Genomic DNA, 16,825 nt, shown 5'->3' on the forward strand with positions numbered 1-16,825 from the left:
GGGGGGGGGGGTCCTCATGGGCTTTATTGTATTTTCCTCTCAGTTATATAAGAGATACAGAGGCACACTTTTTGTATTATTATTTTCAGTGAAGCCAGCGTGGTAAACCATGTAGATGCATCAAAAAACCCAAACCCTGTGAGAGAAATGAGCTCAGGAGGAGATTTTATTCTGTTTGTCTTTGATAAGGAAGATTCAGATCAACCAGAAGATCTCAGGTTTGGTTTTATTTTGCTCAGCAGTTCCATCAGAGAGCCATGTTGGAATGGAGGTCTGATTCAGATAAGGAACTAGAGAGGAAGGAGGGGAAGTGGTGGCAGTCATGACCCCCAGCTGAAGAGTTGGTTGAACTGTTTCCAAAAGCGTCCAGCTAAAACGCTCTTATTGGCACAATGCTGGTTAAACATCCTGAAATGCGTCGTTCAATAAAAAGACTCCTGATTGAGCCCCACTTATTTCCATTCAGCCATCTTTATTCACCGTGATGATTTTCGCTGCCGACTCCCTCACCTTAGACTTGTCGTAAATCGTGATTTTTTTTTTTTTTTATTTTTTATTTTTTATTAGCCTTCTTCCAAAGAAAACCAAAAATGAACGCCAAACGCATCCAGTGAAACGCATCTGATTAAATCCTGGTCAAATGAAAGGAGGGAAAATGAGCTCTCAAACCACTTTTAGCCCCAAAAAATCAAAGTCTCAGTCATCCTTTTATTAGACTCCAACAAGGCGTTGTGGTAATACACTTTAATTCAAAGCTCTTATCGATCAAAGTTAATTTCCACCGCCTTTACCCAATGTCAGCTGGGTTTTATTTTGTTGTTGTTGTTATTCTTCTTCTTCTGGGACAAGAATGTGTAGCAACAGGGAGGAGATCCAGTTAAATTATTAATATTAAACGTGATCTTTCTCGTCTTTTCTTGCTCAACAATCTTCATAAAAGTCGTTCATCGTGGCTCTGTTTATAGAACCTAAACCTATCCATTATTGATAAGAGAGGAATAGTCAGAAAATAAACCTTTTTAAAATTAAAATTTCTTATTAATAGTTCTCGGTAATATATTTAAAACCCCCGTCTCATGTTATCCTTCAGTCCCAGGAGGCCGACGGGGGCTCATAATGCATCTCAGTCCACTTAGCATCACCGAAGACGGAGGAGGTTGAAATCGCTCTTTAGTGGAGCGATCCAATCAGATCTCAGAGTACCGATTCACTCATGGAAACCCAGCTGATACAAATGTGTTTACTTTGAATGGATGCCGGCCTTTATTCGCTACATTCTCCGAGCCGACGCTGATGGAAAGTTAAGATTTGCGGTGATTTTCAGAGGCTTGGGCAAGTCAAGTTATTTTAAAATCCACGGTTGTTAGAAAAGAAGTCCTTTTATTTTGACCCTCTGTGTTGATCCTCACATTGTTACAGCAGCAGAGAGGAATAATCGAGAAAAAAACCTGTAAGGAAACTTGTAAAAAGTGGGTAAATCTGTCCAACAAACATCAAACTTGTTATCAAATAATCACCATTTTTAAAATGTAAGTTTTCTAAAGTTTCATTCAGTATTTTCTGATAATTCTGTTTGCTTTATTTACCTTTTTACTCTATAACAATTACAGATGAGATGTTTCCACCTTATGTGTATTTATTTAATTGTCTCCATTAAATAACCAATAATAACGCTGTTCAAATAAAAACCAAAACCGTTGCAGCAACGAATCAAAGCAACCGTTCTGGGACTTTTGCGTCTTCTGAGACGTCACCAACAGATACCAGTAAAAGAGACAACCCGTCCGGTTCGAACATTAGCTTCAGATTTGCTTTTTCTGGTCAAATTCAAACCTCCTGATAACAAGTAGGACAGTCACTCTATTGTTTTTATTTGTTTCAGGTCCGAGGCTAGCCCTGGCAAGATTATTGTCAGGTAAGCAAGCAGTTTGTTTTCTTAGTGTAGTAGTTATTTTTTTCTTGTTTTTTTTGTTTTGTTTTGTTAGAATAAACTAGCAGCTCGGACACCTCCAGCCAAAGAGCTCGGCGCCTGGTTTCACATGAGTGTGATGTAAGAGAGATTTCACAATAGAGGAGCCATTTCCTAATATCCTGAGGTTGAAGTTTTTATTGTCGAGCATGGGTTAGTTCCTTAACGGAACTAAAAACATGAGAAGCCGACTTTCTGTTTGATTGGTTCCTGCTTGCTGATCATCTTTTGAGATAAAGACTCAGCTCATTTCGTGTTTATCACATATCACACGCTACAACCTGCCAAGGACGGCTCATGTATATATACATATATAAATAAGCCCAAGGCTACTTTGTTTTTTTGTTTTCATAACTTGATGACAAGTTTGCAGAAGGAGTGCCATTTTATCTCCTTGTGGAGGAACGATAAATTGCTTTGTGAAGACGGATTGTGTCGACATCCAGCTCGAAACCCAAAACAGTTGCTCGCAGACGAGATTAGGCTTGTCTGCAGATTTGCAACAGACAAAATGTTCCCCCTGTGGTTTTGTTTGCATCTGTAGCAGAAATCGGGAGCAGCTGCTGACTGAATAAGTTTAGATTTGGTGTCGTTTTCTCCTCGGCTGCTCCAGTTTGTTAAGAGTGAAAGGACAGGACTGTAATGTCCTCTGGCTTTTCATTCAGTTTGTTCTCCACAGTGTGTTTTTATGTCTCGCTCACCATATTTCCCGCTTCGTTTAAAGCTCACGTTTATTCCCCTGTTCTGTTTTATGTGGAAAGGTCTGAGCTACGCTTTTGACTCGCTCGAACCGTCTTGCTGTATTTCAGAGCAGCGCTGCAACCCCGGGCAGTTCGCCTGCCGCAGTGGGAAGATGCAATGTATCCCCATGTCCTGGAAGTGCGACGGCTGGACAGCATGCGAGGACAAAAGTGACGAGACGGACTGTCCCCGTGAGTATAACGCACTGAAGCCCTCTTGCTGTCTGTAACGCATGAAGAAAAACCTGGATTCCTGGAGAGAAAAGCAACACATCCAACCTTTTTACTGAAACGGCATCTGCAGAACCTTAAGGATGCAGCTGGATTTCATCGATCCGTGATGCTTCGTGTCCATCTTAATTACTAGGGGTGGGACTCTAAGACACGTCAGGATTTGATTCGATTATAGCTCAGACGGATGCGATGAGAGTTATAAAACTAATATTGATGCATTTCGATTATCTTAAAACCTAAATAACTGCAGCTTATTTAACATACATAAATAATTTTTTGTATCCCTTCATGTCTAATGAAAGAGTGCACAATAACATGTCAAGAAAACCCCTAATAATCACAGGTTTCTAACTCAGTAATTAGAATAGATGCTAACTTAATATTGAAAGCGCCATAGGAAAGCTAGTCCAGTTAGCTTTGTGTTTATCACTGGAGATTTTTACACATTTCAGACTTTTCAAAGTCACTAAAGACAGTCATGTTCTGATCATTTCATTTCATGACCTTTTGATAATCGATTCAGGCTCTTGCATGCATCTAAAGACAGATTTTACTCCTAACCCTCGGCATCCTGATTACATACGAATGATTTTTGCTAAATGAACGTGTGTACTTCTCAAACATAAAAAACCCCACTTTAAGTCAGTGAATAAACACACAGAACCTCTGCCCTTTTAGAAAATCTGCATCAGACGGCAGAAGGAGGTTAAAGTTCCTGTTTTCGTTTACAGGCTGTTGATCTCCTCAGCAGTGTATAGATGTCTCTGTGCTAAGCCTTTTGACCGAAATCCTATTGTTTCCCCCTCACATCCAGAAGAATTATCCCCAGATCTCCGGTCGCCTAACGGGAATTACTGAAAGGATTGAGTACAGCACGTGACCTCCATCCATGCTTGGAGTTGTAGGCCTCCATCCGGTCTGAACTCGTTAAAAAAAAAACTACATTTACTGAACAGGCAGCAGCAATGACTAATCAATAAAACACCTTCTTCCCTTTTAATATCCAGTCAAATTGCAGAATCCCTCTGCAGCTAGCTGTTACTAAATCAATAAATAATAAAAACTAAAATAAAATAAAAAACATCTGCGGGTTTGGTTTGGGATTACTTCTTCGCTCAATTACACAGAAAAATGGGGCAGTCTGTTCCAGTCATACCAACTTTGTAAACTTTATAATCTTAGCAGAAAAGCGGTAAACACCCAGTTGGCGAAGTTGAAAACAAGCACGGCTCTGTTAGGTTTGCGGCGCGTTTGACGCACAGGCGGAATATTTACTGTCAGGAGGGAGAGGAAGAACAACTTCAGCAGCGTCGCTTTCGTAGCTCAGAACCTGATGGGATAATCTCACGGGTGAAGAGACTCAAAACTGATTTCTTTCTTTATTTGTCTGTGTGCACAACGCTGGCAGCTTTCAGTCCTGCACAGTGAGGCTGTGATCCAGTTAAAAATGACAACTAATATTCGGAGGTTTTCTTCTGGTCCTGCTTATAAAAACCTGTGAAAATGTTCGATTACGGTGGATGTAATTGTTACTCAGTTCTACCAGCATGTATTCAGCTTTGACCAAAACTAACATGGAAATTAATATTTATGTTTGTAGCCACGATAGGAGAGGGAAAGAAATGTATGGTAAGTGGTAACAAGAATTAGAAGAAACAAAAAAAAAACACTTTCACAAATTGCCTCAACTATGTTCAGTTAACTATTTGTTTTAGTTAAATAGAAACTATTCATGGTAACCACATGATAAAAGGTACAATTTATATGAAACCCTTTCCATATAGTTTGTTTATCATGTAATAAAAAGAACAGTGTTTTAAACTAACCCCACAGGAGGTTAGTTTACATTTTATGAAATAAATAAAATTTCAAAAAGGTTAAAATAGCAATATTTTTGCCACTGGTGTTGCATTAAGCTGTATTTAAAAAAGAAAAAAATTGAAAGAAACAAATCATTTCTGAAGTCACAATTAAACACCCAACAAACTGATCTAATTTAACTTTATATTTTATTTATTCAAAGTGGGATCCTCGTATTATTTTCCACAAAAAAGACTCATCGGTCTGTGTAGACTTTATTATACAGGGTCTATTATTATTATTATTATTATACATTTTTTGGCTCTTTACAAAATTAAAACACACAACCTGTAGTTTTTCATGTAGTGTTAATGTAACTTAATGAGTTTCATCTTTTATTTCAAGCTTCAAGTAAAGATAATTATTATTTTGTGGGGGAAAGCTGCAGATCTCTGGATTGTGTTGCCCTAATTTGGCAAATACTTTTTTTTTTGTTATTACTTTACAAATTCAGTTTGTCTGCTGAACATTAGAAGCTGTTTAAATAAGTAGGTTTTTTTTAACACCTTCTGTAGAAAATGAAATGGAAGGAGAGTGAATCCGGTGCAGGTAATGTCCTCAGTCCAGACTTTTCTCGTTAAATTCTCACTCCTCGTTACAAAGAGCTCAAATCTGCCCTCGAATCTGAATTCACTTCCCTGATCGTTTTAGACTTCTTTTCGCAGTACGCCCGTAAAGCACCGTTGTGTTTGTCTGCAGCTGTAAAGGAGGAGCGCTTTCACTTCGGGAACGGCTACGACCAGGTGGAGGACGTCCTCGGCGTGGCCCAGCCCGTGCGCTTCAACAGTAAGCCGCCCGCCTCGCCCTCAGCCGATCGCGTCGCTCAAACGGCCGTCAAACGTTTCCCCCTCTCTCTGTCCTCCAGAGAAATGTCCCAGCGGGTGGCACCACTACGAGAAGACGGCCAGCTGCTACAAAGTGTACCTGAGGAACGAGAACTACTGGCAGGCCGTGGACACGTGTCAGAAGGTCAACGGCTCCTTGGCGACGTTTGTGACCAACGAGGAGCTGCAGTTCATCCTGAAGATCGAGGTGGATTTCGACGACAACGTCTGCGAGCGCAGAGACCAGTGCACGTGAGTTTTATCTGCTCTTCACTCAGCGCAGAGCTCAGTTTTCTCCTCTTTTGAGTTTTTATGATTGTAGACGTGAGTGAGTTATCAGAGGTAACAAATCGGTGTTCTGATAACGGTTAAAGCCCTCTAGTGGTGGAAGTTGGTTAATTCAAACAAACCACTGAAGGTTTTCTGTTTCTTTCAGGTTTTGGGTGGGTTATCAGTACGTGATCACCAATCAGAGTCACACCTTACAGGGGCGCTGGGAAGTAGCGTACAAAGGTAAAAGAGTCGGTTTCTCACAGAGTCTCTGTAAGTCGAGCGTGTTTTCTAAGTGCGCCGTTTGTGTCTCCTGGTAGGGTCCATGCAGGTGTTTCTGCCCCCCGAAGGTCTTGCAAAGATCGGGGAGACCTCCTCTCAGGACAACGTCTTCTGCGCTCAGCTGCAGCGCTTCCAGATCAAGAACATGAACGACCGAGGCCTGCACAGCTGGCACGCCGAGAACTGCTACAAAAAGTTCCCGTTCCTGTGCAAGAGAAGTATGAGCGCGCGCACACACAGACACATCGGCTTACAGATACAGGCTGTTTCAAGGTTGTTTTTTTGTTACCTTAATAGGGCAAACCTGTGTGGACATAAAGGACAACGTCGTTAACGAGGGCTACTACTTCACCCCTAAAGGAGACGACCCGTGTCTGAGCTGCACGTGTCACGACGGCGAGCCGGAGATGTGCGTGGCGGCGCTGTGCGAGCGGCCACAGGGCTGCCAGCACTTTCGAAAAGATCCCAAGGAGTGCTGCAAGTTCACCTGCCTGGATCCAGGTACTGCAGAGGAGTCCTTCGCTGAACATCTTTATATTTCCTAACACTTATTTCCCGTTAAGTCGTGACATTTTGCTCGCTTCAAGTCTGGCATCAAATCAACATTAAGACAAGAAGCGTGTCCTTCTCTCTGCAGTAACTCGAGGGATGACATCGTGTTTATTTGTCCGTTTTCCTTCAGATGGAAACAGTCTGTTTGACTCGATGGCGAGTGGGATGAGGCTGATCGTCAGCTGCATCTCGTCCTTCCTCATCCTCTCTCTGCTGCTCTTCATGGTGCACAGACTTCGGCAGAGAAGACGCGAACGCATCGAGACGCTGATCGGAGGCAACTGTGAGTTGAACAGCTCGCAGCTCCTGTTCTGATTTGTTTAGCTGCATTAACGAAGACTGGTTCCTATTTTTTGTTTCTGCGTTTGTCTGCGCAGTGCACCACTTCAACCTCAGAAGACGCGTCCCGGGCTTCGACTACGGCCCCGATGCGTTCGGTACCGGCCTCACTCCTCTGCATTTGTCTGATGATGGAGAGGGAGGCGCCTTTCATTTCCAGGAGCCGCCCCCTCCGTACGCAGCCTACAAATACCCCGACATCCACCACCCGGACGACCCCCCTCCTCCGTACGAAGCCTCCATCAACCCGGACAGCCTTCTCTACGTGGACTTCGGTAGGTACGCGTCTTTTAATAACCTCGCGGCGTGGAGCGCTAAGCTCTAAAACCCTCCCGCTTTCTGCTGTCGCCTCCAGGACACGGCGGGGTCTCCGTGGTGCCGAGCCAGATGAACGCCATGGGAGACGGGCTCCAGGCCGACATTCCCACGGGCCCGGGCCCCGTGCCAGTTTCGGCGCCGTCCTCTCAGGAGCGGGAGGACTCCATAGATAGCAGCACCCTGCTGGTGGGGCCCGACACGCCGACAGATGGCCACGCCCCCACCCCTCTGCCCGCAGACTGCGCCTCCTCCCTCAGCACGGTGGTATAGGACCGCTGGGAGCTGCGCCCGGATGTTTCCCGCTGGTTCAGGAAGGTCGGGAGGAGGACGCAGCGAACTCGGATTTAACGCCGACCGCGGCGAGGAGACTTCCAGTTTTGTACAGACCTATCAGAAAAGAGGAGCAGCTGCAGTTTTTTTTTTTTTACCCCCTCCCTGAGGATGCTTTTCTTCCTCATGACACCCGTTTTTTCAGTGTTGTTTTCTTTTTGTAAACACCGGCATCCGTGGGAGCGAGAACGACTGATTGTGTACAGAGAGGAGAAACTCTCCAATCAGGATGAGACCTTTTTCTTTTTCTTTTTTTTTGTGCTGACTTTAAGAACATAAACCGATAAACAGCTTGACTGGATAAAAAAACAAACCCTGCTGTAAATTCTCGACTTTAATACCTGTGTGTTTCTGTCCGACACGGAGGAAACGATAACGATTGATCGCAGCTTTTATCGCTCGTGCGCTTTTTGTTCGCATCACGCTTCTTCTTTTTCTTTCTTCTCTGAATCGATCTGCGGGCGTCTGCCGCTGCATGACCCAGATCCCGAGTTCCTCCCGCCCTCCACCCGACACACACACACACACACACACACATAAAGCCGTCTTCCAGATTTTCAGCTCATGTTTGCAGAAGAAAACATTTTGTAGTGGAAAGAGCTGGTGTGTATCGGGTAACAGCCGCGTTATCGATAATTATGAGACTTTTTTTTTGGGTTCTGTTTCATTAAATAACTGCAGGTTGTGATCTGGGTTATCTGATTGTGGGATAGGTGTCGACCGATGAGACTTTTTCAGTTGTAAAAGTAAACATCATGACTTTAGATTAAAAAAACGAAGGAAGTTTATTTTAAACGACTGTCCTGATCATTAATTATTCTTCAGATTAAGTATTTGTTGATGTCGTTGACGGGACCTTTTGTACAGTCATGAATTCATGAAATCTTTTTTTTATTTGTGAGGGGATTTTAAAAAATACAATAAAATAAAAAAAAAACAGCGGTGGCGTTTTGGATGCTGCCCCTTCACGTCCCCGATCCTTAGTTTTATTATTACTTTTGTCGTTTCCGGATTGGCTTTAATTCTTTTTACTCTCGGGAAAGGGTGCGTATGACTAAAACAGCGAGTTGTATATTTAGAGATGGGAAGACGACAATCGTCCGATGGGTTTTTAAAGAGTTTGAGGCGGTTCTCAGAGGAGCCTCCTCCACCAGCAGCATCCAAACTGTAAATGTGACCGACCGATCTCTTGTCTGAATGTACTGAATGTATAATGCATCGTTCTTTTTAATGTTCACCTTTAAAAGCTCATTTCCTTCATTTATTTCTGTTTAAACTCGTTTTTTTTTGCTTTGACAATCCACTGGATTATCGGGACTGAATCATGTTGTCACGAGCTGTGATTCAAAGATTTAGTTTTATTGCTTCGGTTCTTTTTTTTTTTTTTTTTTTTTAATGTACCTTTTTGGGCATGTTGAGAGAGTTTTATTTTATTTTATTTTTCTTCCTCCCCTCCCACATGTTTGGATGAAAGCTTTCAGCTCCTCAGTAGGTTTAAAATTCTCCCGCCCACGCTTTAGTACCTCCGTGAACTGCTCCCGTTTCTTTACACTGTAGTTTCTGTGCTCGATAAAAGTTTGAAGGAGGAGGGGAGGGGAGGGGGGCTGAAATGTTTTAAATGTAAATCAACTAATGCTACATTTCATTGTCTCTTATTTGATAGCCTTTAAATTAAAAAAAAAAGGGTAAAAAAAATGTTTTTCTGTGTTAGCTATACATTTAATCCTTCGTATCCTGAGTGACATTTAGCCAATCTGTGTGTTTCTTGTTGAGGGAATTCCTCCTGCTGCCGTGACCAAATGTCAAGGAGATTTAAGGTGGGATGGAGGGAAATCCCCCCCCCCAACGCTGAGCTCAAACATCAAAAGATTTAAATGATTTTTTTTTCTTGTAAAGGAAGCGAGTAAACTGCACCTCAGTGAGGCTCATAAGGTCAATTTGGGGGGGCAGAGAGAGCGATACCCAGCTGCGGAGCGTTGTCTTGTGAAGAAAAGAGGCTTTGTTTCCGCGGGGCGAGGACGGCGGAGACGCAGAATCTGACGCCGGGATGTTTAAACGCTGTGTGGAGGAAAGAAAAACATGTGAGTTCAAGACAAATATGGAGCGCCGGAACAGAAAGAGTCGCTGTAATCTATTTGAATCGACCTGAAGACGAAGCCTTTCGTTGGTTTCGGAGCGGGCCGCCGTTTAAAGTGCGTCTGTGCATCCTCTGGTTTTCCCGGGAGATGAATGGGTCTTGTTACTAGTCACTGAGCATCTCCGCTGGCTGCAGCAGAGCGGGAGGAGGGGTGTGTGTGTGTGTGTGTGTGGGTACCGAAGCGGTCCTCGCATCAATGAGCCCGTTGATCAGGAAAGACCACCATCCTGGTAATGACACAGTTCACCGATCGGTCCAGGAGGACATAAAATCTCGGCTCTCGTCTTCCTCTCCTACTTGAAGCCGGACGCTTCCTGCGGGGGGTTTTTCCTCAGTCCACCTCAGGTCCCGACACCAGGCTGGAGACGACCATGATCTGGGCCGCGGCGATCCTTCTGGTCTTCGTTTCCCGCGGCGATTCAGGTGAGATTACAAAAAAAAAAAAAAAAGAGATGACAAAAGATCAAACTTAATATTCGTCTCCAATTAAATGTAAAAGATTTCCCTGTTTGTCTTCCAGAGGACTACTGCTACGACGAGCCGCAGTGCGGTGAGTGTTTCACGGGTTTATTTTGAGCCGACTTCTCAGACCTGAAGACCTCAGGAGGTCTCCCAAGCAGCCTTAAGAAAATCAAGTTTTTTGCTTTAAAAAAAAAAAAAGTCCTTTTTGTTGTTTCTTTGTTTTAAGATGTCTAGAAGCAGCTGCTAATCCGGTTCCTTCATTCAGATATTTTGATTAAAATTTCCAAAGTTATTGCTTCAGTTGGGTCACATTTAGTTTTTGGACACTTTGCACCTCTTACATCAAGCTCTTTTTTTTTTTTTTTTTTTAATTTTTAGGCTCTTGATGTTCAGAACTCCACCTTTTTACAAACAGACCATATTTTTGAGCCGTCAGATGTTCCTTTGGGTCATTTTCCTGCTCAGAACCAAAGACTTGAACCCAGATTTCTCACGTTTTGTAACGTACATCGTTTCTTTTTGTTGAACGCCTTTACAATCATCACATTTCTTTTGTTTAAAAGTGCCTTCTGTTCAACATGATACTCCCTCTGCCGTGCTTCGTTACAGGCAGAATGGCTGCTGAAACGGACATTTCGAGGCGTTTGGTGTCTGCTTTATTTTTGTTACGCTCAGACAAACGTCAGGTAGAACTCAGAAACAATCAGTCACAGAACCTGTCGTTCATTGATCGACTCAGGCTTTTTTCCCCGTCTCTCTGAGTTTACCCGTTTCTGTTGCGGTCTCGTGTTAATAGTTCTGACCTGTTCGTCTCCGGCCCTCAGACCCGTACTCCTGGGGAGACTCGTTCCCTTTGTGCCACCCTCTGCTGGAGCTCCGTCACTCCCCCATCGACCTGGACCGCCGCCACATGAGCAGAGACCCGTCCCTGGGGCCTCTGCACCTGGAGGGATTCGACCAGACCCAAACGGGTCACTGGACGCTGGAAAACGACGGACACTCAGGTGACCGGGCGCTCACAAGAGATCCTTTTTTTTTTTTTAAATTTAATTAAATTTTTTTGTGGTTTTCTGTTTTCTGCTCCCAGTTGTGCTACAGGTCGGCAGCGGCATGGCGGTGAGCGGCGGCGGCCTTCCGGACACGTACCACACCGTCCAGCTGCACTTCCACTGGGGAGGCCCGGCCACCAACGGCTCGGAGCACACTGTGGACGGACGCAGATACCCGATGGAGGTACAGTACGGTCAGTAGGCAGCGCCACACGGCCACGGGGGCAAACCGGCGCGGCGCGGCCACTTTTTTTTTTTAAACAAATAAATAAATAAATTCTCCCCAGATGCACATAGTCAACATGAAGTCTATCCATCCAAACATGTCTGCAGCCCTGGACGACCCAACGGGACTCGCCGTTCTCGGCTTCCTCGTCGACGTCAGTAAAATAATGGGTTTTTTTTTTCATTATTTCTGTTTTATTTACACACAACTGAGCTGACTGCCTCCTTCTTTGCAGGTCGTTTATGCAGACAACGTTCACTTTGGGCACATATCTCAGAAGCTGTCTTCTGTTGCTCACAAAGGTCAGAGAGGTCAAACACCCCCCCCACACACACACATCCGTCCTGTCGCCTCACCGTGGCTCTGCGTCTCTCCCTGCAGGGCAGAGGACTAAAGTGAAGCCCTTCCCGCTGCTGGGTCTCCTGCCGACTCGCAACATGAGCCAGTATTACCGTTACCATGGCAGCCTCACCACCCCGCCATGTTCTCAGGCCGTCGTCTGGACGGTATACCAGGTTCCCGTCTACATCTCGTGGTCCCAAGTACGTCTCCTCGCTGCTTTTTGATTTACAGACACTGATCTGAACATGTTGGAGAGGTAGCTGCAAACAGAGGATCATCATAAATGTTTAAATGAAGCAGCTGTACTTATTTTTAATGTGATGGCAGCAACACATCTCAGAGAAGTTGGGATGTTTCCCCCTCTGTGGAGCATCTCAGTCTGCAAACATCTGGACCTGAGGAGAGCAGCTGCTGGAGGTTTTAGAGGGAACGCTGTCCCATTCTGTCTGTGGAGGATTCCAGCTGTTCTCCAGTCCTGGTTCGTCTTTGCTGGATATTTTTTGTTCCATGATGTTTTCAGTGATGAGCGGTCTGGACTGCAGGCGGGTCGGTTCAGCTCCTGGACTCTTTTGCTCTGAAGCCATGCTGTTCTTATGGATGCAGTAGCAGTTTAGCGATGTCTTTCTGAAATATGCAAGGTCTTCCCTGAAACAGATGGATGGGAGCTGATGTTTTCTGGATCGATGGAGCCTTTACAAGCTGCCCATGCCATAGACACTAATGCACACCCATACCATCAGAGAGGCTGGTTTTTGAACTATGTGCTGATAACAGCCTGGATGGTCCCTCTCCTCTTTAGTGGCGTTCGTGGTTTTCAAAAAGAATTTCAAGTTTTGATCCATCTGACCTGAGAACAGTTCTCTCTTTGCCTCAGTCCGTTAAAAACGAGCTTTGGTTCAGAGAAGACGGCAGCGTTTCTGGACGGTGTTCACATCTGGCTTCTTCTCTGCCTGATAGAGCTTTAAGCAGTGAGCTGTGTTTACAGACAACCATCTGGAAGTGTTCCTGATGTCCAGAACAGAATCAGGCCTGTTTTTAACGCAGCCTGAGGGTCTGAAGATCACAGGATCCAGGATCGACTTTCAGCCTTTGAGCTCAGAGATTTGTCCAGATTCTTGAAACCTTTTGATGATGTCATGAACTGTAGATGTTGGGATATTCAAAGTCTTCTGTTCACAGACTGATGAACCTCTGCTCATCTTTACTTCTGAGACGTTCAGCCTCTAAAATATTCTTTTTATCCCCAGTCCTGTGCTGACCTCTTAACTAATTCACCTGATTCGTTTCAAAAAGCTCCTCCAGCTGTTTCTTATTTGTACAACTTATTTTCCCAGCCTTTTGTTGCTGCATGTTCCAACTTTTCTGAGATGTGTTGCTGCCAGAAATGTCAAAATTACCTTATATTTTACAAAAAAATGGAACAATTTCTTAGTTTCAACATCTGATTTATGACTGTTCCGTTGTGAATAAAACAGGATGATTTTGTAAATCCGTAACTTCTTCAGATCCAGGGTCTGGATATGATACAAATGTTGACTTATTTAGAAAAAGAGTGATTTTGTTTGTTTATTTGTTTTCCCTCAGCTGGCTCAGTTCACCTCTCAGATCTTCTCCACGGAGGAGGACGCCGAGCAGGTGACGCCTCTGCACAACAACTTCCGGCACGTCCACCCCGCCTCCGGCCGTGCCGTGACGGCCTCCGGAGACGCCGGGGTCCTGCTGGGGACGGCCGCTCCGCCGCTCGGAGGGGCGACGGCGCTGCTGCGTCTGCTCCCCACCGCCACGCTTGGGGCGATCACCTTCAGACTTTAGGCGGGGGAGTCAGGTCGATGCTGTAGGACGAGCAGCAGGATTTTTTTTTTTTATCAGAAATCTCTTTATATTTGAAAATGAGAGTGGAGCAAATATAAGGAAACAAACTGTGAATCGGAGTACTGTAGATGTTGTTTCACTGAACAGAAGCAGAGTATGATCAGTTTTCTCTGGCAGCCGTGTTCTAAACTTTATAACTTGCTCCTATAAAATTACAAATCATTCGTTTGCATTAATGGGCTTCATTTGTTTTGTTATGTACAACAACAAACATTAAAAAGGAAACCTAATAGTATTTGGATTTTATGGACCAAACATGGCGGCTGTTCCTGTCCTGCCCCCCTTTTTTAAATTTTTTTTTTCTTAAACTTGTTTAATTTAGTTTTAAATAAATCTTTAAGCTGCCCGATGAGACACACGGCTGATTTCTCCAGGCTGTCCTGACAGCAGCAGAGTGATCTGCCAACGGGTTCATAATAATAATAATAATAATAATAATAATAATAATAATAAAGCTCAGCTGTGGCCTTCATGAGTAACCAAACCTTTTGCCCCAGCTTGTCTGCCCTAACAATAAAAAGCGGCGTCCTGTCAGATTGACTGTTTTGTTTTCATTTTAGATTTTGAGTCCTCCTGTTTTGGTTAAAAACTAAAAAACAATCTGTGTAACAAAAAGTTACAAGTTGGACTAAAAGGAGCCAGCAGCCTCAGGCAGGCGCTGCCCTGACGCCAAACATCTGAGGAAATAAGATAAAAGAATGAATTTAAAACCTAAATAAGGCTCACGTTTTATTCTAAACCAATCCTCCAAACGGTTAAAGTTGAAAGGCCGGGGAATTGAATAAATATTCCTCCAGTTAAGCATGGCGGTGGACTGGTTATGGTTTGGGCTTGCTCTGCGGCCAGCGGTTCAGAGGAACACTGGCAGCCCGAACAATCGTTAATGAGTGTGTGTGTGTTTGTGCTGCTCTGTTTGTGCTCAGCAGACGGAGGCTGCCTCTCTGCTTGTTGTCACACCACTCTCCTCCTGTCACGGCCTGGGCCACCGCACTCACACACACACACACACACACAAACACTCACACACAGAGGGGAGAAATCCTTCCGGAGGAAGACGGCCTCCAGCTCAGACTCAGTCCTTCTTCTTGTTTCTGATGATGTAGCAGCATCACGTCCTTCAGACTTCAGACCACTCATTCTAAGAGGAATAAAAAAAAACAATAAATAAAGAAAATATCCAGTAATTTACATAAAGAGACAAAACATCAACAGAAGATTCTTTCAGGAGAAAAATAAATAAAATAAACAAAAACCTGGAAGTGAGCTCCAAAACCAACAGGAAAAACAAGATTTTACTTAAAGTAACAAGAAATTCAGAACTTAAGCACAGCTAATATGAAAAGAAAACAGCTAAAAACAGGACCTTAGCCTTCAAAGAGTCTTTTAGCTGTTTTTCCACTTTTCTGGATGTGCAGCAAAAAAAAAAATCCTCTCGTTCAGATGATCCCGTTCAGCTGCAGAAATCAGCCGAAACGCCACAAACTGAACCTGTTTGTCCTTCTTCTTTTGTGGTAAAGCTGAGAGCCGAATACCTGCCGAAGGAGCCGAAACCGAGTTGTTACTAAATGAAAAGCAGAACAACAGCTGAAGGCCGAAAGAAGCAAAATGCTACCCAAAAGCTAAAAGTAGCTAAATGCTAGCTAAAGGTATCAGAAGGCTAACTGAAGCTGAAAGAAGCAAAACACTAGCTTAAAGCAACAGTAGGCTAGCTAGAAGCAATGATAGCTAAAAGCTAAAAGCAGAGTAAGAAGCCGAAAATGCAGCCACTCTCTGCTGAAGCAGATTTCAGAGAACAGCTAAAGAGATTTTCTGTATTTATATGAGGATATTTGTAACTGAAGGTAAAAACTAAAACTAAACATCAGCTGTTTGGTTTTTTAAAACAGCTAAAATTCACACAATCAAGCAGCTGAAAGTGAATTAGCTGCTGCAGTTTTAGCTGAACTCCTCCGCCTCAGAAACAACCGACCACTCTTTATGGATGTATGCAAAACTTCTTTATTTGTCTGTTTTTGTTTTTGTTTTGTTTTTCCTCTTTCATACATTTGTTTTATAATAAATAGACTCCAGAAACAGGCTGAGGCTTCAGTCCTCCTTCCAGCGCCGATTCTGCACCTTTTTTTTTCTGTTGTGTTTTGTTTTGTTTAGTTTTATTCTCCACACTGCAAAGAGTTTTTCATAGAATTTACAAACACAAAATTAAAAAAAAAAAAAAACTGAACGAGCTTGACACAAGCTGAATTTCCTGCTACCGGCTCGGCGCTCACCTCATTATGATGCCGAGCCGCCTGAGCCGCGTTCAAGTAGCAAATCCCAAGGAACAAAAATATATTTATATATTTATATAGTATTCACAGTTAGGCTACTTACACGTTTTTTAGGATTTCAAAGCAAGACGGGCAGAAAAAAACAAAAACGAAGACGTTTCTACAAGAAACAATCTTTCAAGAAGGGGAAGCGGAGACTCTTCCTGTCCGCGCGGCCTCTCGCTTAAATAAACCACCTTTCCTTTCACAGATCCCTGAAAATAGTTTAAATATTCAGTCTTTTTTTCTTTAAAAAAAAAAGGACAAAGATTCATCTTAAAAGTTTAGCATTTGTAAGGATAAAAAAAAAAAAGGATTTAGATCTTCTGTACAAGTCGTCATTTACATTATAAACATCAGCGGCGACAAAAACAAAAACAAAATCTCCAATATTTTTCCGTCTGAATGAGAAAGCAGAGACTTGGTCTTCCAGGTTGGGGGGGGGGGACTGACTGTTCCAGCACCTCTGGAGCAAATTAGTATTTTCACCTTTGACCCTAATGAATAAGAAGAAGAACTGTGGCCCTTGCAGACTGTGCAGGGAGGGGGAGGTCAGAGAAACCTTCGATTCAACGTAAAACCAAGAACAGGAGCTGGGAAACGACACGACAAACGTCCAGTTGTCCCCCCGGCGGACGAGCGGACAGCCAGAGCCCTCCTTGACGAAAAGGGGCTTCGTATGGCACTTAAAATCAAAGTTATGTTCGAACTTG

General features: G+C 43.7%; 2 protein-coding genes across 3 annotated transcripts in view; both read left to right on the forward strand.

Annotated features, from left to right (window-relative positions):
• The window catches only part of dgcr2 (DiGeorge syndrome critical region gene 2), an 11,368-nt gene extending 2,875 nt beyond the window's left edge, over positions 1-8,493 (forward strand). The window contains exons 2-11 of one of the 2 annotated variants that reach the window (XM_017410730.2): positions 1,883-1,915; positions 2,779-2,901; positions 5,503-5,589; positions 5,669-5,879; positions 6,064-6,140; positions 6,218-6,397; positions 6,477-6,680; positions 6,862-7,014; positions 7,109-7,345; positions 7,426-8,493. In XM_017410730.2, coding sequence (XP_017266219.1) covers positions 1,883-1,915; positions 2,779-2,901; positions 5,503-5,589; positions 5,669-5,879; positions 6,064-6,140; positions 6,218-6,397; positions 6,477-6,680; positions 6,862-7,014; positions 7,109-7,345; positions 7,426-7,658 — 1,538 coding nt within the window. In that variant the 3' untranslated portion in view covers positions 7,659-8,493. The remainder of the gene's footprint in view (positions 1-1,882; positions 1,916-2,778; positions 2,902-5,502; positions 5,590-5,668; positions 5,880-6,063; positions 6,141-6,217; positions 6,398-6,476; positions 6,681-6,861; positions 7,015-7,108; positions 7,346-7,425) is intronic. The other variant, XM_017410731.3, reaches the window with a different exon arrangement.
• Positions 8,494-9,216: 723 nt separating this feature from the next.
• On the forward strand, positions 9,217-16,023 carry car15 (carbonic anhydrase 15). Its single transcript, XM_017410515.3, has 8 exons — positions 9,217-10,278; positions 10,376-10,405; positions 11,142-11,321; positions 11,405-11,550; positions 11,654-11,746; positions 11,828-11,894; positions 11,974-12,134; positions 13,519-16,023. Exons 1-8 carry the CDS (start codon positions 10,227-10,229, stop codon positions 13,744-13,746), a joined length of 957 nt encoding a protein of 318 aa, XP_017266004.1. The 5' UTR covers positions 9,217-10,226; the 3' UTR covers positions 13,747-16,023.
• The last annotated feature ends 802 nt before the right edge of the window (positions 16,024-16,825 follow it).

Source organism: Kryptolebias marmoratus, linkage group LG14 (genome assembly GCF_001649575.2).
Source record: "Kryptolebias marmoratus isolate JLee-2015 linkage group LG14, ASM164957v2, whole genome shotgun sequence".
Lineage (NCBI taxonomy): Eukaryota > Metazoa > Chordata > Actinopteri > Cyprinodontiformes > Rivulidae > Kryptolebias > Kryptolebias marmoratus.